General features: G+C 39.6%; 2 protein-coding genes across 3 annotated transcripts; both read left to right on the top strand.

Moving 5' to 3' along the window:
• The first annotated feature begins 2964 nt into the window (after positions 1-2964).
• Positions 2965-7619, top strand: LOC136775330 (transketolase-like protein 2). Of its 2 annotated transcripts, none has more exons than XM_066730011.1 (8): positions 2965-3291; positions 5054-5199; positions 5272-5461; positions 5529-5763; positions 5834-5977; positions 6055-6228; positions 6306-6521; positions 6604-7619. In XM_066730011.1, the coding sequence occupies exons 1-8, from the start codon at positions 3182-3184 to the stop codon at positions 7273-7275; spliced, it is 1887 nt and encodes a 628-aa protein (XP_066586108.1). In that variant the 5' UTR covers positions 2965-3181; the 3' UTR covers positions 7276-7619. The 2 variants fall into 2 exon arrangements, with proteins under 2 accessions (XP_066586108.1, XP_066586109.1); XM_066730012.1 differs by lacking the exon at positions 2965-3291 and adding an exon at positions 4541-4711.
• A 410-nt stretch (positions 7620-8029) lies between these two features.
• On the top strand, positions 8030-22779 carry LOC136775312 (streptococcal hemagglutinin-like). The gene is made up of 8 exons (XM_066729975.1): positions 8030-9620; positions 11127-11780; positions 11861-12003; positions 12095-12312; positions 12376-12602; positions 12711-13037; positions 13116-18810; positions 19208-22779. Exons 2-8 carry the CDS (start codon positions 11751-11753, stop codon positions 21076-21078), a joined length of 8511 nt encoding a protein of 2836 aa, XP_066586072.1. The 5' UTR covers positions 8030-9620; positions 11127-11750; the 3' UTR covers positions 21079-22779.
• Positions 22780-25553: the final 2774 nt, after the last annotated feature.

The following is a 25553-nucleotide window of genomic DNA, read 5'->3' as shown; positions in this document are numbered from 1 at the left end:
TTTTATTTCAACGTATACTACGCGGAACAATCGCACCCCGCGACGAACAATTATCGACTGACACTACGAAACTTGGATTTTTCAAACAGCACTGCTCGGCGCGATTTTTATTTCAACGTATAATACGCGGGACAACCGCATTCCGTGACGAACACTTATCGACTGACACTTCGAAACTCGGATTTTTCAAACGGCACTGCTCGGCGCGCGCGTTGCGAATTTTATTTCAACGTATACTACGCGGGACAACCGCACTGCGCGACGAACACTTATCGATTGACACTTCGAAACTCGGATTTTTCAAACGGCATTTCGTGACGCGAGTTTTATTTTAAGGTATATTACTCTGGAAAACCGCACTCCACGACGAGCACTTATCGACTGACACTACGAGACTCGGATTTTTCAAACGACACTCCTCGACGTGAAATTTTTAAACGCGCTCTCTCACTCTTTAGTGAAGTAGCTAACCGTAAGAGAAATAAATTATTGCATGTAATTTTATAGAGTTAATTTTAATTTATTTAACTTTAATATAATTAAAGTAAAACTGGCAGGCTTTAACAGTCTTTGAGGCTTCTGTCTTTATTCGCTGCAGCACTCACACACACATACAAAATAGACACGCTCCGCACTGACTGTAGTCACAAATTTTCTATTTATTACGCGAATTACACACAGATAAAAGCTTTTATTTTCATCAAACACTGCATTCATTACTATATATTCTATTAAAATATCCCAACTGCATTACTTAAATTTCCCTCTTGACATAATTAAATATGCGGAAATTATATAGAAAAGTTAAGTTTAATTTTTAAACAATTTATTGTCACCAATGCCGAATACTTATAATTGCACAACACTATTAAAAAATTTTAACGAGAATTTTAAATTTATTTAGAAAATTATAATAATTAATAAAATCTTAAATAAATTTAAATTGTTTGTATAAAAATAATAAAAGCTAATTAAATTTATTTAAATTTTATAAAACGCGGCACAATTTTATTAATATTATAAAATAAATAGCTCATATGTGATGAAAATAAAACATTAAATTATTTTTAATCGCGACTAATTTAAACTAAATGTCAGTACTCAGTGGTTACGAAAAACCACAACGCGGGATCCACTGACGACCGGTACGCGGATAATTGATAACTGAGTTGATGTACCCGCTACGCGAGAGGGCCATGCGGAACAGGTATCGCTTATTGTGGGCGGGTTAATTAGCAATCGCACCTGATTGGTTGCAATTTGAGATAATCCGCAAATCAGTTGCGACTGCTATCGGTATGAGTAGGATCTCTTTCACCAACTTTTAAAATGATTATTTTGCCAAGTACGGATTGACCATTTTTTCGAAAATACTTATGCTAATACATTGCAATGTTAACAATTTTATATCATATGGCAAATTTAGCGTTTTAGAAGCCAGTGAAAAAGAATCTTAACGAGTAGTACCTGTCCCGGATGGTATTTTTTTGAAGCGCGAGTTTCAGTTTATCTATCAAATTTCCGCGTATGAGTTGTCAGTAAATCGCGCTGTTTCTTTTTATAATCACTGACATTTATTTCGCATTAGTCGCGATTGAAAATAATGTAGTGTTTTATTTTCATCAAATACGTGCTATTTTATTATTATGTTAATAAAATTTTACCGCTCTTTAATAAATCTATGTAAATTTAATTAAAATAAATTATTTTGTTACAGTTTAATTAATTTTAAGTAAATTTTCATTCATTATTATTGATTTTATATAATACAATAATTTAATGGAATACTGTATGTGATGAAAATAAAAGCTTTCATTTGTAAAAGAAGTGTAATAATTAGAAAACTCGTAAAAATTGTCAGTGTGCAGCACACGCGTGTGCGTGTTTAGTGCTTGCACGATTAAAAGTAGAAGACTCAAGGACTCTCTTAACCCATAATTCTCATCATTTTATTTTGAAGTTAAATGAACTATAAAATGAACTCACTACAGTTTAATAAAATAATATTTGTTATACATTAGACGGTCTTATTCTAAAATGAATGCGCTTTTAAAAATTCCACGCCGTGTAGTGACATTTAAAAAATTCGTGTCGCGTAGTGCCGTTTAAAAATAATTCTTTTGTAAGTGAATATCGTCATTATATATGCTATTTTGCAATTAATTTACAATAAAAAATGTAGTTAATAAATATTTTAAAACATCTGCATGTTATAATAAATGATGTTCTGTTAAACAAATGTCTGCATTTATACTATTTATAGTTCCCGCTTACATCTGACGTGTATAACGAAATTTATCGAGCTCAGACGAAGTTTTTTATAAGTTTTTTTAATAGTGTATAGACACTGTGGAAAATTGATCGCCGTCTTTGAAATTCGTAGAGAAAGTACGAAGTGAAGTTAACTGAAAGGTCGCCGAATCAATTTCCTATGGTGTATGTAGCGCACAGTGGGAAATCAGTGGAAAATTGAATCGTGTGTGGTTCAGCTAGCTTCACTCTGTAATTTAACACGGAAAATGATTACTATACACTATAGCTGAAAGCACACACGATTCAATTTAAAGTTGTAGTATATACATACGAACGAAGCAAGCGAGTGAGTTAAGCCTACGGCACACTATGCTGGATTTCGTGCTAGAATGCTTGCTAGAATTGTGAAGACCAATGATGATTCATTTGTGAATTAAATATAATAATCTCATTGGTCCTCATAAATCTAGCAAGCATTCTAGCACGAAATCCAGCATAGTGTGCCGTAGGCTTTAGGTGCGGGTGCGGGAAGTAAAAGCACTGGTCTTTTTAATGCGATTCCTAAAAGCATCGAAAAATTATGGGAAAGCCATACCTGGGCGATTACTGAACAAGGCAAGGCTACAAGCCTACAATGGCTACCCGTGGCGCTGTTCCGCTACAGTCCCATCTACATAAGTGGAAGTTCATGCCTTTCGTATGTGTCGCCATCGTCGCCACTCGCCATAGCCATATTTATCACAAATACCGCAGTAAGCCTAAGCAGTGAGAAACACCACATAGGGCCAACGCACGAACAGACACATAAGCAGCGAATTTGCGTTTACTTTGGTGCGGTGCGATTCGAACATTACTTGTTGCATCTCATAATTTTTAAGGAACAGCTAAGATATAATACATAGACAATCACGTTCCGAAGTAAGAAATAATGGCGACTTTCTATCATAAACCAGAATCAAAAACTATACAGGAGCTCAAAGATATTGCGACAAAGCTTAGAATTCATTCGATCGAATCCACGCAGGCTAGTAAATCTGGGTAAGGATTAAATAATAATCAAGACTATATTTTTAATCATTATTGCCATGTCATGCTAATCATAATATGTCGCTTTCACGATTACAATCAACGCGTGATTTTTGCCGGTAATTCAGTGGCCACACAGTTTTGATATAATACACTCTACTATATTCTGATACAGTAAAACAACCGGGCACACCGCATGTGGAATTTTTATTTTAGTGTCCCCTCTCTTCCTTTTCATTAATTCAATATATCTATTAATATAAGATTTTCGTAAAGTAGCAAAGTTTCTCGTGGTGTCCGAGTTGATATTTCGTTGCGTAATACTATGGAGACACTTGACCTTTATGGAAAGTGATATACATCCTATTATGCGACAAGGGGAAAAAATTAAGAGATTTGCCTTTAGGTAATATAACGTCTCGGGGGCATGAAACTTTAAAAAATTAGTAACGTTATTTTTCTCCATACTTTTATAATAGATTCATGATCTGGTGAAATTGACGTCAACTAACAACGTACGTTTTACATATATTGTTACTGCATTAACGCCATGACAGTGCACGGTATTCAAGGTGACTGACTAGCTTTCTGTTATTAAACAATTTATGCAAAGCTCGAAAAAAATTATAATAAAGCAATATTAACAAACGGTAGTTTATTTTTCAGATTGAAGAGACGTAATAAGCGTTCATATTACAATATTATCATGGTTTGTGTATACACTAGCCACGTTTTAGTTACTACCGTTTCCTCGCTTCCGAGTCATCAGTTATTCCATAGCCATCTCCAGAGTTGTTATGTAAAACAAAATTTCGCTCCAGTGCACAATCGAGGGAGTTTTGAAAATTAGCTTCTTTATTGTTAATTATTCATTTTTGTTAATCAGTATTATCGCTTCATGGTTATTGATACTAAGCATGTAGATAGTTTTGTGAAATGAGCACAAGGTAGAGGTTAAGAAAAAGGATCGAAGAATTCCCGCGCATATTTCGCGCGCAACTTTCTTAACTTTAGCTGTGTTTTATTTAGCAAAAAGTTGCTACACTTTTTACACTTTGTGCACTTTTTAAGGTTTCAACTTATACAATGGACAAAGACAGAAATACGGAAAGTGTAGAAAAGTGTTAAAAGTGTAGCTAAATAAAACACAGCTTTTGTGTTTGCTGTTCCTGTGCGATCGGTGGGATGTTGAGGTTGGGAGGGGAAGTGTCTGTTCTAAATAGTTTACTTTTGCATCGCTTGACTTTACTGATGTAGTACTTGCTAGTCTCGCCGGTAGCGGCATCAGTTTACATCAGTGCTGATCGAGCTTTTAGTACGGATACGAAATAGCTTAAAACATTGTACACAACAAGAATATGGAGAAATTGCAAAATATGGCTAATAAGTTAAGAATCGATGCAATTCAAGCTACAGAAGCTTCAAAAAGCGGGTAATTTTCCTAACTATAGACGGTTAACTTTTATTCTTTATTCTTTCACTTTTTAATATACATAAACTAACTATAATCTCAACCACAGAAATAAACAAAGTACTTTATTAGATTTAGAAATACGATTGGAAATTTGGTTTTACTGCTGTACTGGTAAGAGTGATAAGTTGGAAAAATTTTTCTTTATTGAGCAATTATTGGATTTGACTATCTAATGTCATGCCCGATAATCTTATAAAGGACGTGACATTTCGACCCAAAGATAACGGGTTATACAAGAAACACACGTGAATATAGTAATAATAGCAACCAGACAATTCATACTTTTGTATTTGTTTTCAGACACCCTACATCATGTTCCTCAATGGCAGAAATTATGTCTGTATTGTTTTTTCACACCATGCGTTACAAGGTCTCCGCTCCTCTTGATGCAAGTAACGATAGATTCGTTCTAAGCAAGGGACATGCTGCTCCGATTCTTTACGCTGGTAATTAGAAAAACACTTCTATGTAAAGTAGATTTGGATTTAGTAAATAAAAACCAAAAATGATTTCTACAGCTTGGGCTGAAGCTGGACTTTTCCCAACAAGCGAATTATTGAAATTGAGGAAGTTCGACAGCGATTTGGAAGGACACCCAACTCCAAGACTAAATTTTATTGATGTCGGTACTGGGTCGTTGGGTCAAGGACTTTCTATTGCAGCCGGTATGTCCTACGTCGGTAAAAACTTTGATAAGGCTTCGTACAGGTCGGTAAAGAAATTTTTTTCGAAAAAATTACGTTGTTCTTTCTCAACTAAATTTTAATTATTTTAGGACTTATTGCTTGGTCGGCGATGGTGAGTCTGCGGAAGGTTCGATATGGGAAGCTTTGCATTTTGCTTCTTATTATAATCTGGACAATCTTTGCGTCATTTTTGATATCAATCGTCTCGGACAAAGCGAACCCACTTCCCTTCAACACGAGATGGAGGTTTACCGCAAAAGACTGGTAGCCTTTGGTTTCGAAGCTTTAGTCGTTGATGGTCATGACGTCGAAGAATTAGCCAAAGTATGACTGTTTTCAAATTATTAACATTTGTCCTTTATATTCATTTAATTTCAATCGACTGAAAATATAGGCTTTTCATCAAGCACAAATTACTAAAGGAAAGCCCACGGCAATATTGGCGAAAACTTTTAAAGGCAAAAACTTCCCAGCTATCGAGGATGCGGAAAATTGGCATGGAAAGCCACTAGGGTCTAAAGCCAGTGAAGTACTTCAGGTATAAGATTAAAAGAAGAGTATTTGTAATAGTAAGTAATGCTTGTACAGAGTTTATTTAATTTTCATTGTCTTCAGCATTTGAATGGACTTTTGAAAAATGCTGGGCCACCTGGTCTTCACCCCCAGAAACCACTGGTAGAAGATGCTCCAGTTATAGATATTAGTAATATCAAACTAGCAGCTCCTCCGAGTTATAAGATTGGTGAACAAGTGGCAACGAGAGCAGCATATGGTGTTGCTTTAGCCAAGGTTAGTGGAATTACTACATTTGGTTACTACGGAATGGGTCGTCGAATGAATTTATTTGAATGATTTTTATTGTTTAGGTGGCAAAAGACAATTCTCGCGTAATTGCGCTTGATGGTGATACAAAGAACTCTACCTTTTCCGAGAAAATAAAGACAGTTGATTCACAAAGATTCATCGAATGCTTTATCGCCGAACAAAATGCGGTTGGCGTAGCTATCGGAGCTGCTTGCAGGGGCAGGACGGTTCCTTTCGTATCAGCCTTTGCTACTTTCTTTACCCGTGCTTTTGATCAAGTATGCACTACTTTCTGTTTCTTTCAAACTTTAAAGCATGAGAAAAAATATAATGGCCTCTCTCATTTTTCATCCTTTGCAGATTCGTATGGGAGCTATTTCTCAAACAAATGTAAACTTCGTTGGTTCTCATTGCGGTGTATCCATCGGCGAGGATGGCCCTTCACAAATGGGACTGGAAGATATTGCGATGTTCCGCAGTATTCCAGGTTCAACCGTTTTTTATCCATCTGACGCTGTTTCAACTGAGCGGGCAGTAGAGCTTGCTGCAAATACCAAAGGAATTTGTTTTATTCGTACATCAAGACCAGCTACCGCTGTTCTTTACGAAAACGAAGAGCCTTTTGCTATTGGCAAGGCTAAAGTTATCAAATCCTCACCAAAGGATGAAATTCTTGTGATCGGAGCGGGCGTCACCCTGCATGAGGCTCTAAAAGCTGCTGAAGAATTAGCTGTAGCTGGAATTTATGTTCGTATCATCGATCCGTTTACCATCAAACCATTGGATAGTGGTTTGATCGTGCAGAATGCAAAGGAAGTTGGTGGCAGAATTCTCACTGTCGAGGATCATTATGTCGAAGGTGGCTTGGGCGAAGCAGTACAATCCGCTGTTTCTTTGGAACGTAATATTATCGTGAAAAAGCTTGCCGTTACCGAAGTTCCAAGGTCTGGACCTCCTGACGTTCTTCTTGAACATTATGGTATCAGTGCTAGCAAGATCGTATTAGCTATTCAACAAACGTTAAAATTGTAAGTTGTACTATTCGTGAATATGTACATTCCTCTTTTTTTTTCTTCTTATTTTTTCATCAACACATGGAAGGGTATATGATCCATATGACAATATAATAGTACAAAATATTTTTTCTTCTTTATTTTCTTTAATTTACTGCCAATATATAGAAATACAACTTTCACAGTTTCTAGTTTTTTAACAGAGAGAAAGAAACAATTAATTTTTTTACGAATCTTTCAAATAATTTACTTTGTAAAGGCTTGAAGCTATGACTACCTCTATGGGAAAAATGTGATGACAATTAAAGCATTTGTAAAACTGTACTTTATTCAGTGCTAATAAAAATGAAAAGTGTAATTGCATTTCCCCCAAGTTTCCCATTTCCGAGACTTGAATCTCTCACATCATCAATTAAGTAAGACATATTTTTTATCAACTGAGATGCAAGTAAGCATTGCGCGTGAGGTTTCGATGGTGGCGCCACTAATAGCGGCGGTGGGGGGGGGGGGGTCGATTTCGATTGGCTGACAGAGTTGGCGGAAGATGGAGATTTGTCGCGAAAAATGGTCGACGGTAGCGCCATTATTTCTTGTTGCATTTTCGAAATCTTTGAGAAAAAGGAAGTAATCGAGTTAGTTTTTGACGAGGAATTTAAGTTAGGCAATGATCAAGGAAAATTTTAGGTAAAATACAGAAAGGTGGAAGAGAAGAACAGTGACGGCAGAAGACTATTAGTTTTGGACCGGTAGTGGTGTTGTTTGCATTGTATTCATAGCTGGACATGTGTAAGTGAGACTCAGTGTCATAGGTCGCTTCCCGTGTTGCTGTTAGGTGATTCGTGATTCTATGGCTCTTAGCCAGTTGATTGGGTATCCGGTAGGTAGTCGTATAAAATTGAGGAAGAAGGAAAGGGTAGGTGGCTCGCGCCAGGCGTAGGAGTGAGAGGGGAGAGAAAAGATGGCCGTCATGAAAGCGTACGGTGGCGATGTTGACGTCGTGACGAAGGAGAGCGCGTTTTATCGTTCTGTGGTCGTTTCGCGTGAATGAGGAAATTGAAAAAACAGAAGCCTGCCGTAGTGCTACGGTGGACGTGGAGTTACAGCCAGCTACGAGCTTCCTGATAATCAAGCGGACTAGCCGATTTATTCTATTCGCCTCAAGTAGTAGTATATGCTATATCGGGATACATCATATACATATATATTATATACATGAGAGTGACGTTCCCCCACAGTAGTTCACAGTAGCACAGTCATAATCATCGTACATTTTTGGTATATGTATATAGTGCTGTGCGTTTTTGTGTTCTGTGCTGTTATCAACGAACATTCAGTAAAAACAAAAAAGACTTAAATATTAAACTGTATAACAAATACCAGTTACCGTGTGTCAAAGTGGAGCCATATTTACTCGACAAAAATTGTTCGTTTAATCAAGGGTGCTATTACCCCCCACCTTTCTTTATCCTAACAAACACACTCACACAACACCCTCTCTCTCTCTCTCCCTCTCCCTCTCCCTCTCCCTCTTTCCGTCACACTATTCCCAGAGTCAGACCAGCGTACGAGTAATAAGAAGTGAAAGAGGAAGAAGGATAAAACGAGCTGGCGATTTTGTGTTTTAAGTGTATTAGTGGGTTCTTTGATGCTTCGTGGTTGATGAAATTTTAGTTAAAGCAGTGAGTGAGAGGGAGATAGCAGCAGAAGCGCGTGGAGGATAGACACCGAAGAAGGGGAAAACTGAGATACGGATAGATATACAGAAAGAGAGAGGGAGAGAGGGAGAGAGGGAGAGTTGAAAAGTGTGTACGTGTATGTAGATTCTAATAAAATGAGTGTGTTTGATGGTTGTGTGCGGCGTGAATAAAAAGGGTGGAGGTGGAAGAAAGGAGAGGTTTGATACACGCGGTGGATCAGTGAATAGTTTTGGCTGAAGGAAGATTGTTAAAAAGGTAGAAGTAATAGAAGCATTGGTGTAGATTGAGGAAAATCGAATTTTTTGCTCGGACGAAAAGTTTGTGCGAACGGGGGGGACGGCCATATTAATTCTCGTAGCTCCGTTCGTTGTCACGTAGACGAGAATCGCTTAGGTGAATTGACAGGAGACTGAATGTGGGCCGAGAACGGCTGGAAGCACCGGAAGTTTGGTCGAGTTAAATAGAATATTGGCTTGCTGGATGACGGCGTACGTGTTTCGCACGTTTCGAGTGTGCATGAGCGACGTGTTCGACGGTCGTAAGGTGCGTTCTGTACCACCTGATGTCCGTTCACCGTCGTTTCCATCCCCAGGAACGCCCTCCTCAGAATACTCCAGCCTCAAACGTCTCCTCTGGCGTTTCTCGTAAACTTTATGCTACCCACGCTGTGAGTATCGAGAATTCTCGAAACTTTTTATTCTCTCTCCCTCTCTCTCCTCTCCTACCCTCTCTCGCATTTCTTAATCTCTGAAATTCATTTCTCTTTTTCCCCGGCAATTTTACCCTACTTTTTCCCAATACTAAACATTATTTTCATATCCAGCTAAAAGTACTATCCATGCCCTAGCTCCCCCTTCCCCTATACTATTCAACCCCTTTTCCCTTTCATCCCTTCTTCCCCTTCCACTTCTCTCTCCTTCTTATTCATCAATGTATGCCATTTTACACTTACAAACAGTTAGTATTTCGCGAAAGAAGCATAAATATTGAGAGTTACATTTTTAAATGGAATTTTGGTAGCTTCTGCCAAAAAATTATTGAAAGAGACTGCTTTGGTAGGGGGCGCCGCTACCAAACTTGAGATGAGTACTTTTCGAGCTACTACTCTCTTGACCTACAGATATACGGGTCTACAGCTTTTATGTTTTATCACACTATTAACTTCAAGATACTATTTTTTTCATCCGTAAATTAATTTATTCGGTCAGAAATAAATGATAAAGGCATAAAAGCGGTATTTTTGTTACATGTAGGATGTTTTAAGGTACTCGTTGGAGGTGAGGGGGGTCAGCCCAACTGTCTGGCGAAACACTTTTGTTTATAACAGCTGGCTCGTTTAAAAAAAACACTGCTTGTAGCTAAGCGAAAATACGCTTTATTGTCAAATTAATTGCGGAATTTCAACAAAAGCATGATTTCAGCATCGATTATTCTTGAATTAAAAAAAAATATATTGAAGCACTTTGACAAATAAATTCATATCCTTGTTTATTTAGATTAACAAAATAAAAACAAATCTAGTTTGAATTTATGCGAATGGTGTTCCACGTGTTTATCTGTGTTTACTTTCAGGTCGATTTGAAAAACAAGGATAATGAAACTTCGATTTAGTTTTTCTTTTTTGTTTAAGAGTTTCGAAAAAAAAAAAAACTATATATGTTGAATCAATGCGATTGGTTTATTTGCATTCTTTCGTAAATTTACGTAAAATTCAAAATAAATGGATAAAATGAAACATGCATTCATTTCTCCCCTTTATTTTTTATATTAGTAAAATAAAAAATGTCTAGGTTAAATTTATACTAATGGCGTGTATGATTCACTTTTCAGTATTGACTTATAGATTATTTTAAAATAAAATAAAAAAAAAATGTTGAATACTAATTTATTTCTTGAATTTTATTAGATTAATGAAATAAAAAGGAAAACTGTATGAAATTAGTGCAATTTATTCATTCGTATTGATTTGCAAATAGTTTTTAAAATTCTAGAAAAAAATAAATAAAAGGTCGATTCATACTTCAGTGTGCACCGCGCGCGGCAACAGGTGGCGTTTTACCGAATAAAAAATATAAATAAAAATTTGTCCCTGTGCCAATTTGTCTTGTACAACGATCGTTGTTCGAGGCTACACTGGAAATTTGGATGATTTGATAATTATGGTTTGTTGCAGGTACTGTAGGAGTCGCTGAAATTTACCATATAGTCGTAACGCTGCATCAAAGAGGAAAACGAAGACGAAATTGAAGCAGAAGGCGAACCCTATGAGAAGAAGTAGCGAGAAGAAAGGAATGGTGATGAAGACAGGGAGAAAGTGAGATAAACATTCCAGAGTGAAGGAAAAATAACGAATGGTTGAGAGGAATTAATACAATAAGCTCTAGAAGGCAAGAAAATCGAACATTCCATGGGAAAGAGTCTGAATGGAGGAAAGAAGAAGGAGGAACAGTAATTCTGAGGAAAGATCTATTGGTTTAGAGAATGATGGTGATGGTAAGGGAGGTGGTGGTGTTGGGTTAGTAGTGATTTCTTGAGAAGAGATCAAAGAGGGGAGAGGATAATTCGCCAAGGTCTTCTCGTGAAGGTAAAAGGGTCGCTGATGTCCGCCACGAGACTCGTAGTTGCAGGCCAGGAGCAGCAGGATTTAACCAGCTGTACGAAACAATCATCGTGCGTCGAAGCCCCCAGCTGGGCTTTACCGTTGGTTACCCTTTTTCACGGTGACCTTGAGCAATCCCCCCACCAAACCAATAATCCACCTGCTGAACCCGAGATAAAGACTGAGAATCAACTCTGAATGTCTTCGCACATCCAGAAGTCGTGCGTGGTGAGAAAGAACCTTCAAAACTTTTCGATATTTTCCTCTGCTACTTGGACGCTTGATCCTAACAATTGATATTTTTTCAGGGGCTTGAAGCGACATTGAGCGACGGAAAAAAGAAGTACGGGGACAAGGTGAACGCACTTCTGTCAGCCTGGGAGCATGTCACCAATCTTATCCCTGCAACATCACCGGACTCCACCCAGTCTCTTATAGAATGGGTTCACAAGTATGGGCTTTCTTCTGATGGCTTGTTTTTTTATTTATTTTCTACGGTATAGAATGATTTTAAACTGAGGCTTTTCCTTGATTTATTCTAGGCACACGTTGGAGCTGGTATTGCGCGGGGAGTGGCCAAAGTTGTCACCCGCTACAAAGACACACCTCAGCGTGACTCTGCAGAGGTGTGCGTCGCACCTGGTGCACCACCCTGCTGCACCCAGGTGCACCGCGCTCATAGCATTGGTGCACAACCCTTGGGCTCATCCTGCGTTGGACAGTATACTTAACGGCCAACCGGATTCCGAACATGAGGAAGGTACGATATCCTTTTGATAGAGACAAACAGAAGGAAAACTAATAAGTTTACGTCAATTGGCAGAGTTTTGTTGCTCGGAGAAAGGGGAATTACTGACGATGAGACTAAAAATACTGTGCGAGGACCGCTGCGAGGACATAGCGGTGAACCTCGCCGCTGCCTGCGTGCGTTCGCTTCGTAGTAGCGACCGTCTGCGCTCGCTTTCCGATCCCCAGCACGTTCAATTCATGATCGATGTCTACATTGTCCTCTTGTACAAATTGAAACGCACGCAAGATATTTTCGCTCAAGTGAGTTCACTCTTTTTCTATCTCTATATTTTCCTTTATTTAATTTTAATGTTATCTCTGTTATACCATTTATTGGTGTATACTCATTTCTTACCTTCTGTCCACAAGTTAAAATTAATGGATCTCAACGACGGCCTTGAATTGGTCCAGAGGCTCAGTGGTGAAAAAGCAACTAAATACGGGACAGCTCGTGTTTGGAAAAACTCGATAAAAGCAGCGGAGTTGGTCGCTCAATATCTGGTCACTGCTGGGATGGTACGCCCAGTCCTCGAGACTGGAGCCCTCACATTGGAGCAGATTTTTAATTCTTGGGCTTTGTTGCATTCAAAATTAAAAGACGTTGCGCTAACTCTACCTGGAATGATAAGGAAGTTAATCGAGCCTGCTGAGAGTGCCCAACACATTTATATTTTTTGCGCGGTACTCGCAAGACACGTTAGTACAGCTCTCCCTAACATTGTTCATAGCTTTAAGCATCCTCTGGTTCACATTGCTCATCTCTTTCTTTTACAGTTTGGCGAAAGCATAAAACCATTGATCATCGAACTGTATATAAGGGCTTTGACTACGGATATGAACGAATTGGAAAACCAAAAGGCAAAGGCGGACAAAGAAAAAGTTCGCGAGACTGCGAAGCGTCTCAGCACTCAATTCTTAAAACTGGCAGATGTGGTGCTGGACAATATTGGGATAGCCAGAGAGTGTGTTTTAACCGCATTTTCCTTGCATCCGACCAGGTCTTGTTTCGACAGGATAAAGGAGATAGCTAGAAATTGCGGGAAAATGAAGGAAGATGAGGGAAACTTAAGCAATAGCGAAAACGATAGGTTTAAAGGCGTTTTGGTGAAAGAGGAGATACCTGAGGAGAAAGTGATAAAAGAAGAAGAAAGGAAGCTTGAGGATGATACACCGGTCGATGCAGAAATTACGAGGAAAAACATGGATTTTCAGAACGGTCAAGTGCAGAAGTGTTTCGAGCGAACCAATCAATTACTAAAGACCCTGCTAACCGCACCGAGGAAAACTGAAACTGTCGCAGATCGTTGTCCGCTTCAAACGATAAGAACTTCCATTTCTTCCGATGCTGCTTCTACAACGCCAGTAGCGACAGACAGCGAACTGTGCTTCAATTGTAACGAATTCTCAGGCGTTAGGCAATTGGTAAAAAGTGAAATTCTTCCAGACACCGAGAACACTGCTGAGAGCACGGAGAGAAATGTTGAGAGAACTTTGGACGCGTTGATTTTGATCAAAGGTGAGGCTGTCACAGGCTCGGCTAATTATGATGAGAAATCGGTGCCGAACCAAGTCCTCGACGCTGAAAAACTAGGCCTGTCGCCGCAATTGTGCGATGATCTGGCCGTAGTTTTGAGCAGTCCTCGGTATCACATGCTTAGCTGGGTTTTGGATTGGAAAGAGCTGAATAGCCTTTGCGAGAGATACTTGGAGAATGCGGAAGAGATGAGGAACACCAATAAAGAATTAAAATACTTGAATATCGATTACTCGCAGTTTAAGGATTGGCCCTCCGAGGATGATACCAAAGACATATTTTTCGGTATTGAAAAAGGTTACGAGCAGTGGGTGGACGTACCATCGGATAATTCTGATCAGTTCGGAAGTTTCCAACCTGCGGGCGGATACAAACGCTCGGCAGCCAGAAGAAGTTTGGATGACACTACCACGGAAGATTCTGATAGCGGTAGCGTGTTAAGAATGAGAAGAACGGCAAGAGGAAGAAAGGTACACAGACTCGAGTCGTCCGAAAGCGATTACGACGATAGAAGTGACCAGCGGAGCGAACGCAACGAGCGCAAAACACAGAAGCCTTTCCGTAATAGGATAAGCTCCGTCTCGGACAGCGATAGTAACACTCAAGACAGCCAGACTGACAGTTTGGGAAGCAGCGACTGTCATCGTCATTTGGAGAGCACCAAGAGTTCCAGTAAATCTGTTAAAGAGCCGGGTAAGAGGCGTCCTAAAACGGCCAAATTGACCGTCGAGTCTGTTTCGCATTTCCACATTCTCGTAAACGAAAATATTCGACATTCCAACCACAACGAGGACGCTAGTGGTTCCGACGTGAGCAGCAACGATATCATCACCCTGTTCTCTGCTGATATGGACGAGAACAAGCGCGAGACCATCAAAGGCTCAGCGTACACCGCAGCTGCACCGTCTCTCATCATAACCGAGAAACGTAGCGATCCAGCCGTTCTGAAGTCACTAAGAATGTTTAGACCTCAAAACGCCAAAAAGCCAAGGAGGATTTCGCAGATTCTGCAGAAGAACATATTGAGCAAGCGAAAAGACAATAATAATATTCTTCTCAGTGAGGAGGACACTGGTAACGTGAAAAAGTTCGCTCCAATGCTGAGTACCCTGAATCTAAATCCTCAGATCATTCTAACTCGCTCCGATGAGATAGATGGAAAATTGTCCCGCGTTAAGAAAAAGCAGCAGCCAATTCTTAGCACAGGGGACATTACAAGCGAGCTAATAAACATTCAAAAATCTATGCCGTTGTATCACCAGAAACAAAAGAAACCTAATAACGCGAAGCCAATTCGGAGGAAATCTAATATTTTAGGAAAATCTGTTGTGAGAGATTCGGATATTTTAGCGAAGAACGTGCCTGGTTTGAACTCGTTAGATATGCTAGTTCCACCACGAGTACGATCCACCGTGAATGTAGTTCAGCTATCGAGAAATATTGTCCAAAGTCCAAGCTCTGGATCCATCAACAGCGACAGCACCTCGCCCAGAGGCAATAGAGCTTTGAGCGTGCTTGGAAACTCTCAGTTACCTGGAACACCATCATCTGGGGGACACGACAGTGGTGTTGGTATGAGTCCAGCGGGTCAAACACCACCCTCGAGGTCATCGACGTTGCCTGATATAGGGGAGGAAGCTAGTCAACCAGCAGATGCATCTTCACCTACCACCGGCTCTACCCCAACCAGCGTTCACTTCGACCTTGATTCAAGTCCACGCTCAGCTCCCATACGAAGAGTGTCCTCTACTCAGCACCAATCGATCAACTCACCGAAAAAATCACCGTCGCCTAGCACAATTGTGACCAATACCACAGCAACAGTAACGACCACTACAACAACTACAACGACTGATGAAATTTACCAAATGGATCCGGTCAATTCTAGTGTCACCTTGTCTAATCAAAGAAATGTTTTGAGTGGTACCACTTTTACAGGTGGTAATCTAGAGGACGATCAAACCACCAGTTTTCCCAGGCAGCAAACAAGACTGCCTTCCATCAAGACCACTCAAACTAGTCAAAACACGGGTCTGCCCAAATTTCAACAGGCATTCGGTAAAACCATCTACACCTTGGCTACTGACTCTGCTACTGGTGGTAGTACTGTTGCCACAACCGTTGCTGTTACGCTGTCGTCTGCGACAGAGCCTCTCACCCAACAACATACGGTCTCTGCAGTTTCAAAGACGTCTAATCTCTCCAAAGCAGTACAGACCTCTGTTCCCAGCAGTCCTCAAGTAAACTCTGCGACAGCTGGTATCAACGTCCAGTCCATTACCAATATTCCAAATTTGCATCTGCAGACTGGCAATGGCAGATCAATTATCAATATTGTCCAAAACTCTGCTGGTAACGGTAACGCGGTGGTAACTAGTCCAGGCGCTAATCAGACTCTGACGCAACTGGTTCAGAGCGTGCAGAATGCGTCGTCTGGTGTTATATACACGCACAAGATTCGACCCGTTACGATATCCACAACGAATCCTAGTCAATTGAACATAATTCCCGCGATATCTCATTCAAATTCTATTTCGGCAGGTAGACAAAATGTATTGAATTTGAAGATACTTCGTCCGGGGACTTCTTTGAGGCAGCAGAATATCAGTGGAACATTTCAAGCGGTTCTTGCGGCGCCCAGATTACAACAACAACCACCACAACAGCAGCAACAAACACAACAGCAAGCATCTCAGCAGCAAGCAGTTAGAAGCGATAGTTTATTGGCCTCCACCATCGAAGTACCCAATCAAGTTAGCTCGACGACCCTCGAACAACTGAGAGAGTTCGACAGCGTCTTCGAGCAAGTGAAACAGAGGAGTACTATTCAGCCACAGTCACATCAGACCATCTCAAGCACCACTACCACCACCGTGCAAACTCAAACGACTTCACAGACGGTCCAAGCATCAAAACCGCCACCACCACCCCCTCCAACTATTCAACATCAAGTTTCCGTTGGTGCTTTGACTCAGCAATTGTTGATACCTACTCAGTCGACTGGCAATAACGAATTTTCGAGCAATGGAAACGCAGTGACTTTCCAGCAGGAAGTTTTTCCGCCAAAAGTCTCCCTGTCGTATGTAAATCAGAATGCAGCGACTGTAGCAAAAGTGACCAATTCTACGCCAGTGGTTGTCGTGACGAGTTATTGTCAGCCTGTAGCTTCCCCGGCCTTGAGCGTCACATCACAAAGCTCCTCGAGTCCTTGTGTGACTCCTGCACCAGCTCCAGTCCCTTCCACGGGTAAAACTCCGCCGACACCGCCGGCCTCAACTAAGACCGTGAAGAAAGCTGCTCCAAAGACGGTGAAAACCAGCGCTACCAATACCTCGAAAGCATCCCCGATCCCAAAACCCCAGCAGAAGCCTCAGGAAGATGAGCAGACTGCTCAAAGAATTTACGCCATTCTGGACGAGTACGCAGAGCAACTGAGAAACTCGCCGGATCTGAATAACAAGCCAGCTCCAAGGAGAAGATCCAATCCTCCTACTAATCCGAGTCAATCCTCTAAGAGAAAAAAGTCTAGTTCCGGTAAGATAAAGCCTACAGGTCAGCAAACATCCTCCGAATTAAGTCCAAGCACCGACGACCTTGGCAGAACAATGGGCAGTGAGGATTCGTCAAGCGGAGTTGTACACATTCAAGACAGTCCTGCTGGCTTCTCCGGACCTGACAACGAAGCTCAGAGTAATGCGAGTAACGTCACAGAGACCAATGCTGAGATAAAAAACCTGAATGACTCGAATGATGGTGTGACAGCTGGTGTTGAACTTAATGTAAAAAGACGTAATTTAATTTTTGCCGAACCGACCTCCGGTCAAGCTAGAGCTGTTATAGTTCAGGAAGCATTGCAAACTAGTTCAGTGAGCGAAGCTCTTGCCACCGTTACTGGTCAAATAAAGAGTAATACTACTTTTCTGGTTTCCGGTAGTAATTGCTTATTACCCATGGGATTGATGAAGGGTGGTTCACCGTTTACCATAGTTTCTGGTGGCTCTAAGCTGTTAGCAACAACTGTACCAGCTACGGTCAGAACAGCAGCAGGTACCACTGGCATTTCTAATGCTATTGTATTTCAATCAGTATATCCATCTGGAAAAATCATTTCTCAGCCAACCCAAGTGAAGCAAGTTAAGATACCAACGCTTCAAACATTACCCAACAACCAAAATATCCAGAATGCATCTGTAATCGTTCCACAAAGTAGTAGCAATAGTAGCAGTAGCAGTTCTCAGTTCGCAGAAGCTGTAACAACGATAACTGATAAAAATAATTCTATCAGTGATTCATCCTCAAATTTAACAAAGTCGGAGAATGCAAATGCTACCATTTTACCGGTGGAACCTCAAACTGCTAGTAGCACAATTGTAATAAACAAATCACCGGCAGCGACTATTGGCTTGATCCAGCGAAACTTCAACGAGATTACGGAGAACCAACAAATCTGCGGGGTCATCGCCAGCAATCCTAATCTGACTCTCCAAGGTGCAGCACGACTTTTCAATTCGTCATCTATTCACAAACTGTCTTCGCCAACAGTTCTAAAGCCTGAGAATGTGGTATGCTTGGCTCCCGTCCCAGTAACGACTGCAGCAATAGCAACTCAATCTTCGGAGAAAAAGCTCTCCCATGATGGTCAAGCTCATGGGGATAAGCCTGTGACGGCAATTCAAGCCGGTGCCACTATTGCTTTGGCCTTCACCACCCAAGCTCCTGACGTCTCTATCATGAGTGATGCCCAGCGCAAGGACACCAAAGAACTTTCCACGGAAATAGTGGCTAGCGAAAAGATCATCTCGCCCAAGACGGTTAAAAGAAAAGTCGAGGATTCAGTTGTGGGTGTAGCGGAAAATGTTCCAAGAACTTTTATTGCTGCCAATCCTCTCGTCGGTACAAGTCTTGCGACTTCTTTGCAAAACAATAGTAAAATAGGTAAAAAATTCTACATCGATACGACATAGATTATAGACTGTCTGTCGAATAATTTACATTCTACCGCTTGTTTATCTTTTCTACCAGGGGTAGGCAACATTTTAAATACTGAGAAAAATTACATAAGCAATATGATATTTCTTGAATCATTAAAATATAATATAATGCTTTTATTGAATTTTCAGCAATATTACTCCTTGAACAAGATTCAATTTTTATTAAACAAAGTTTTTTTTAATTTTAATAAATTATTTCCAATTATAATTAATCTCCTTGGGCTATTGTTTATCCACAGTTATTTTATATTTTGCAATTGAAGAATACTGAAATAAGTTATTTATTTAATCAAAGTTATTATCTAATATATGTTCTAATGTATATTTGTGCTTTTATACAGAAACAGCAACGAACAAACAGATGGGCAGTATGGAGAATTCCGCACAGTTTCTTGTGAGCGGTGGAACGAGCAGTACGGAGAATCGAGAATCGTCGATTCCTCAAGCTTCAGATGGTATAGACGCCCCATGTAAAGTGGGAAATGGGATACTCTGTGGTAACGCGCGCCTTCAAGAGGCTTGGGAACCAGAGAGGAAAGCCTCGCCAGACACACCATGGCGATACGTACCGACAACAACGAATCCGTTGAGCATCGAGCCGATGAAGATTTATTCGAGGGAACAGGAAAATTCGGAGAACGTTCAAAGTGTTCTCCACATTATCAATAAGGGCCAAGGGATTGAAATGGCCAGTGGTCAAATCTACCAGACGAACGCGAAGAAATATTTCATGAACCACAATTTGGAGACGTTCCAGCAGTACTCGAACAAGAGCAATGTAACAAAGGCCCAACTAAATCCAAGACTGGACAGAGAGCTACTACAACAGAGGATTGAACGAAAAACAGCAGCGTATGAGAGAGAGTTGAGGCTTCAGAAAAGTCTTTCGGAGGAGTGCGAAGATTTGGGAGTGGATGAGCCTAGTACCAGCGATTTGTTTCCCGAGGCGGATCTGCTCTTCGATACCAATCATTCCCCATCGTTCGATCACTCCTCTCAGGACGCTTCTTGCAGTCAACTCGGCATGAAGTCTTTCAGCAGTGCTTATTTTAGGCCCCTGGACTCATCAAGCGGTAGCAGAGACGCCAGTCCAGTGGGAGATTTAAAAATGACCGAGCGCAGGAAAAGCGTGGCCCACCGTGCTCGGTGCACCAATAACGATCAATCTTCTAAAAGAAGCGGGAAACGCGAGAAAATCGAAATTTCGCAGTTAGAGATTCCAACGAAGCACATGCGACTGAGTTTGGACAATCTCAGTCAAGATGAGGCATCTAACAGTAATTCAGAAGCTTCAAGGCTCTCCCCTGCAAACTTGCCGTCTCTGGAGAACGATTCTTCAAAGGAGGAAGAACGAAATCGAGGAGGAAAGGTCAGCTCGAGGAACGGTTCAAAGGAAGGGACGCCGAGCAGTGTCTCCAGTATACCATCGAACATAAAGTTGGACATAGATTTGGATTCGGAATCTTTGGTAGCGGGAGCAGTGGCGAACAACGCTTCATCGCAAAGTTCCGGTGACGAGAGTCTTACTCTCTTAACAGGCAACACAGCTGACGTGACAATACCGTCGCCTCTGTCACCCGTGGCTGGTCCTCTCTTGTCCACGCACAAGTATACCTATGCGAATAAGAGGCGAATAGGAAAAGCGCCAAGATCCGGATATTTATCCTGGGAAAGTCCAGTATCTGAGAGGACTAGATCTAGCAGCGACGAAGAAGAAGACTCTAGTGTTAGCGAGTCAGTTGGTAGTCAGGCGGAAGACAACAGCTTGACGAATGGTTTGGATGACGGTGTTCAACAACCCACAAAGCAGCCTCCTACAACGACAGATCGACGCTGCAGTTATGCCAAGAAGAAGGATAAATTTCAGGTGCATAGCAGAGGAGCGGCGTTAAATAGAGTCGAATACAAAAGTGGCACTGGAGGTGCTACTAAGCGGTTAAAACTGTCAACGGAGGCTCCTGCTGAATCTACTACTACCACCGCTATCGTGACGAGCGACAAGGTCTCTGAAGCATCGGACGACGAAGCAGGAGGTATCGCGTTTACGGAACCAACAGATTGTCGTGCTAGAAGATCCAGTTTGCGGGGTCACGTAAAGAAGGGCTGCGCTTGTTGCAACGGTTCTCCTGAGAGGCCAAAGAAGAAACCTACCAACAAACCCGATCACAAATTGAAGAAAAGACTATCGACGAAGCTCGGCAAGAAGAGGTAGTCCTAGCGATTGAACACTCGTACCTCGCTAAAATTGCTAAACACGCGTCGTACTGTCTCGAAGACAGGATACCTTAAGTATGCCGATCGAGATCCACCGGGTATCGTGGAACTTTGTCTTTGTGTCTGACTGTGTATGTATGTTGCGTGCGTGTGTGTGTATGTGTGTGTGTGTGTATATATATATTTCAGACTATTACTCAGAAAGAAGCAAAGCAAAGCTCCTTTTTCGTCAATAATTCCGGTGGCTAGCTCCTAGGGCAAACTATATAGAGAAAAAATTATGCGGAGGAGAAGTATTTTGTTGCTTATGGTCGAGAATAATAAAGGAGAAAATAATTAGTAGTAATGGGGGGAGAGGAGAGAAAGAAAGAGAGGGGAAAGAGATTTACTATTGATAACGATAGCTCTTTCAGATGAGAGTAGAAGATTCCTTTTACCGTTAGATGTTGTAACGATCATCTAGAAATCACATTGAATGGTGAAAGTAGATTAAGTTGTTATAAGAATATTAGAGACGCAATCTAGTCAAAGAGATGAAGTATGGAGCGAGAAAGAGTAGATGTGTGAGTAAAGCATTCATAAAAAATGATAGCGCGTATGGATCCTTGAGTAATATACATATATATTTCTCGCAGATTAAAAAAGCCTGAATTTGTACTTTTACCTGCAGCAATCTATCGCGTAACGGATTATAATATATCATTATTCCACGGTGTAGCGCGGCGTATTCAGGTACAATAGCGTATAAAATCGGCTAATATTTAAGATTTGTTTCTATTCTACATTTATGGTAGTTAAAAAATTATCTTGTACACCAAAATAGGGATCTTCTACTGCATTAACGTGCATTTCTTTCCTGGCACTTAAGGCATAACTTATTATTAGATCTATTATTGATATGAAAATAGTAATTGAATTAAATGCAATATATAGAATTAATAAAAACCTATTATGTATCATAATAGTATACTTTGTGGCCCGACGACACCGCGTTACTGTCCATGTAAAGAGAAATAAATCTACAATTGTACATTCTTGTAGCCTGCGTAGGTAATTCATACAAAATTATATAATATTATATCGCTGCACTTTAGTACAAAAACGCTTCACCTTATTTTTAAATGACGGGTTTATCATCTTTCAGTATGCTGTCGTGAATGTGTGGATGATATTACTGAGATTTATTACGAATTAGTTAACTGTGACGATTGTGTGAATAATCGAGAATGTCGATATTTTTATTTAATCGTCAGGCAGTGAAAATTTTCATTTTCAAATCCTATCGTACTTTAGAGTATCACGCATTGCACAATAGCACCAATCATTTCGTTGATCGATGTGTTTGTTCATTCTTTTTCTTTCTAACTTTCTTTCGTTCTTTTCCCATCTATAATTTTTCAATTGTTTTTCTCGCAAAAACCGCTCGGTAAAAGAACCAACTGACTTATATGCTAATATAATAGCAGGCCGAATTGCAATATGCATATAGCATTTCTTATGTTTTTCTATGTAGAGACAAATGTTAAGTCGTCTAAATTTTCAAGTTTTTGTTTTTAAATAGGCTTGTCAGATGTTTACGATGATTTGTAAAAATTCATTTAATTGTATTACTGTAGTAATTTCTTTATTCATCTTTTAGTTCATACTACGTTTTTGAATGAACAAATTTGAATTAAATAAACTATATGAATTCACCTAGGATTTCGTGTGAGTCATTTAATTATCTTACGTTTTATATTTTTATTGCAATCAGGACATTTTTATCGAGTATTACACATATCGCCGTCAGACACTTATGAAACAGCGTTTTACAATATTGTTGAGATTTCGTATAAAATTATATATATCGCGCTAAAGGCATACTTGTAACAGAATGACAAAGTGTGAAATTGCAGAATTATGCAAAACTGTTAAAGCTCGCAAATGCTGCGTGCAAATAAAGTTGTTTGCAACATAATAAAAAGTGATGATTTTTAAGGCAACTAAAGCCGAATGAATTTCATTAATTTGGAAAATGTTTGTGCACTACAGCGCTTTGTAAGAGTTCAATTACTGGTATGCCAACTGTAAAAGCAAGCGTAAGTCGAATATAGTCATCGAGATGTGCTATTAGTCGTTTCATATTTATTCTGATTAAATTAAGAGCTATAACTTCATCTTCCTGTACATTATAAAGAACAATGGAAAAGCTGTAAATTTTAGCGCACTGCTCGCGTGCGCCCATATAGATGCGTATTTTTTAAATGGATTCATAGATTCAAAAGAAGGAAGTTAAGATGGACCGTGAAAATCGTTTTTAACGGTGCGGTATCCACTTTTGATTAGTCGTACTGACAGCATTTATACTTAACCGAAAGGAAGAAGAAAAGATTTTTAGAAAGATGTAACGGTGGAAAAGGCAGATATCTCTAGAAATTAAATAAGAGTTTTCCAAAGCTAGCTTCTTCAGGTACTTAGGCCGCTCTACGCAGATGATGCGATAAACTTAAGAGTTTTGTAACGTATGTTTGTTACGACTACACATGGTCACTCAACACCTTAGCAGTATTCGGGGCGAAATAACTATATTTCACACCGTATGCGTGTTTATCTTTATGCGTCTGTGAGTGATAGTATGCGTACGCGCGCGCCTGTATGTGTGTGTGTGTGTCGAAGGATTTTGCTAATAAGAAAATGATAGGAAGGAAGAAAATTGCGAGTCATTTAGCACAAAAGTGGAAATTGCAGGATCGCGTCGGCTAGTAGTGGGATAATGATGAAACAAAGAAGAACAATTATATATATACACACATATATATATATATATTACAGTCATGTCCAAAGAACCATTGAGAATATAAGTTTTCAGAATGCTCCAGTGTACATATGTAATGCGGACAAGAATGATAATGTTCTTCTCTATAAATGTACACCACTTATACATATACACTGTAATTATAAAAAAAACCATATAAGAGCAACATATTTTAATGCGAGACAGCGCTTCTATACATGAGATATTCATTAGAAATTGCATTACACCTTTAACTGTTTAAATGCAGTCATATTTATACTATATATGGATTTATACGCGTGACTTAACGCTATAATATATAAATGATGCGGAAGCAAACTAATAAACAAGCGAACGAGTATCTATAATTAATAAACAGAAGTAATCTGCGGTTAATAGAGACTAAAAGACAGTGAGTGCGCGCGTGCATGTACATATATGTATAACTACTCGCGGCTATTCGATGAAAGGAACGGTGCACAAATTGTAAACTCTATATTCATATTCAAGTATCCAAGGGTGAACAATTGCAATTATAGCAAAGAAACGATGTAACTGTGTATTCGCATCAGTGGAAATGCCTCAAGCTTACAGCTGTACTCTCTGTACTTGCAAATGAACCTCTTAACCTAAATAACAGTTTAAACAGAAAATCTGAAAAAAAGAGAGGGCGCGCGAGCAAAAGGGAAGAAAGTGGCAATCTAATTGGCTTGTCGTAGTACGTATACATTTCCTTTTTTAATAAATTAATTAACTGTAATAACTGGCCCATTATAGGAACGTGAAACAAAAGTGGAAAATTTTTTCACTCCGTGGATATGACTGTACAGCGTATTGACGGATAATATTACTTGTTCGGAGGTACATATATCGAGATTCTCTTTTTTTTCAAACTGAAGTATTAAGGATTGCATATTGTAAATAAACAAGACATATTTTCTATATAAGGGATATTGCGTTCGGCGCGAGGTCGATGCCCTGACAAATATTGCAATATTATGATAATTCTTTCAAGCGGTAGGATAGCGTTTAATCGTTTTATGTAATGATAGAAAAAGGTCTTGGCAGAATAAAATGAAAGTTCTGTATTTAAACATTCCTATATAAACTCCTATTATTTAGTGGATTATAATTTTAACTATTTTAACATTTAATCATTAATATCCCAAAATATCATCGTAATAAACATTTCTTTTAATCCTATTGATGGATTCTAAGATTAATTTCACGCAAGCAAAATAGAAATTATTGGTAATTCAATTTGAACGAAGAATGTTTAAGCGTTCAATGTTTCCACAGGTAACTTCTGTTCAGATGATTTGTTATTAGAAGCAGAACAGTTGGATGCATCAGTAAAGATATTCTACAACTCTTATCTACAAATTTCGGTATTGTTATACCGAAATTAATGACGAATATTGCTAAATGTAATGATAAATATTTATCTTCATTTTTTCTTTTTAATGCTTAACGATACCGAAAATTGCTGTTAAAGTTGTAGAATACAGGGTCAAAACTATAAGCCAAAGGTGCCAGTGTTTCATTTTTAAATCCGAAGTATAATGTTTATCTTTCCACCTAGGAGTTTGAATTGAGTTAAACAGCGTTTCGGCTGTAGAGTTCGGCAAAGTCAGACTGAAAATTTTCTTTGGTGAAACCAAAACATAACCAATCACATCACGTTGCCATATAAATTTGAG

Source organism: Prorops nasuta, unplaced genomic scaffold (genome assembly GCF_024137725.1).
Source record: "Prorops nasuta isolate Cenicafe-Biocafe unplaced genomic scaffold, Cenicafe_Pnas_1.2 PNAS00008, whole genome shotgun sequence".
Classification (NCBI taxonomy): domain Eukaryota; kingdom Metazoa; phylum Arthropoda; class Insecta; order Hymenoptera; family Bethylidae; genus Prorops; species Prorops nasuta.
The sequence above is the reverse complement of the archived record's forward strand: the minus strand, read 5'-3'. Positions and strand labels throughout refer to the sequence as shown.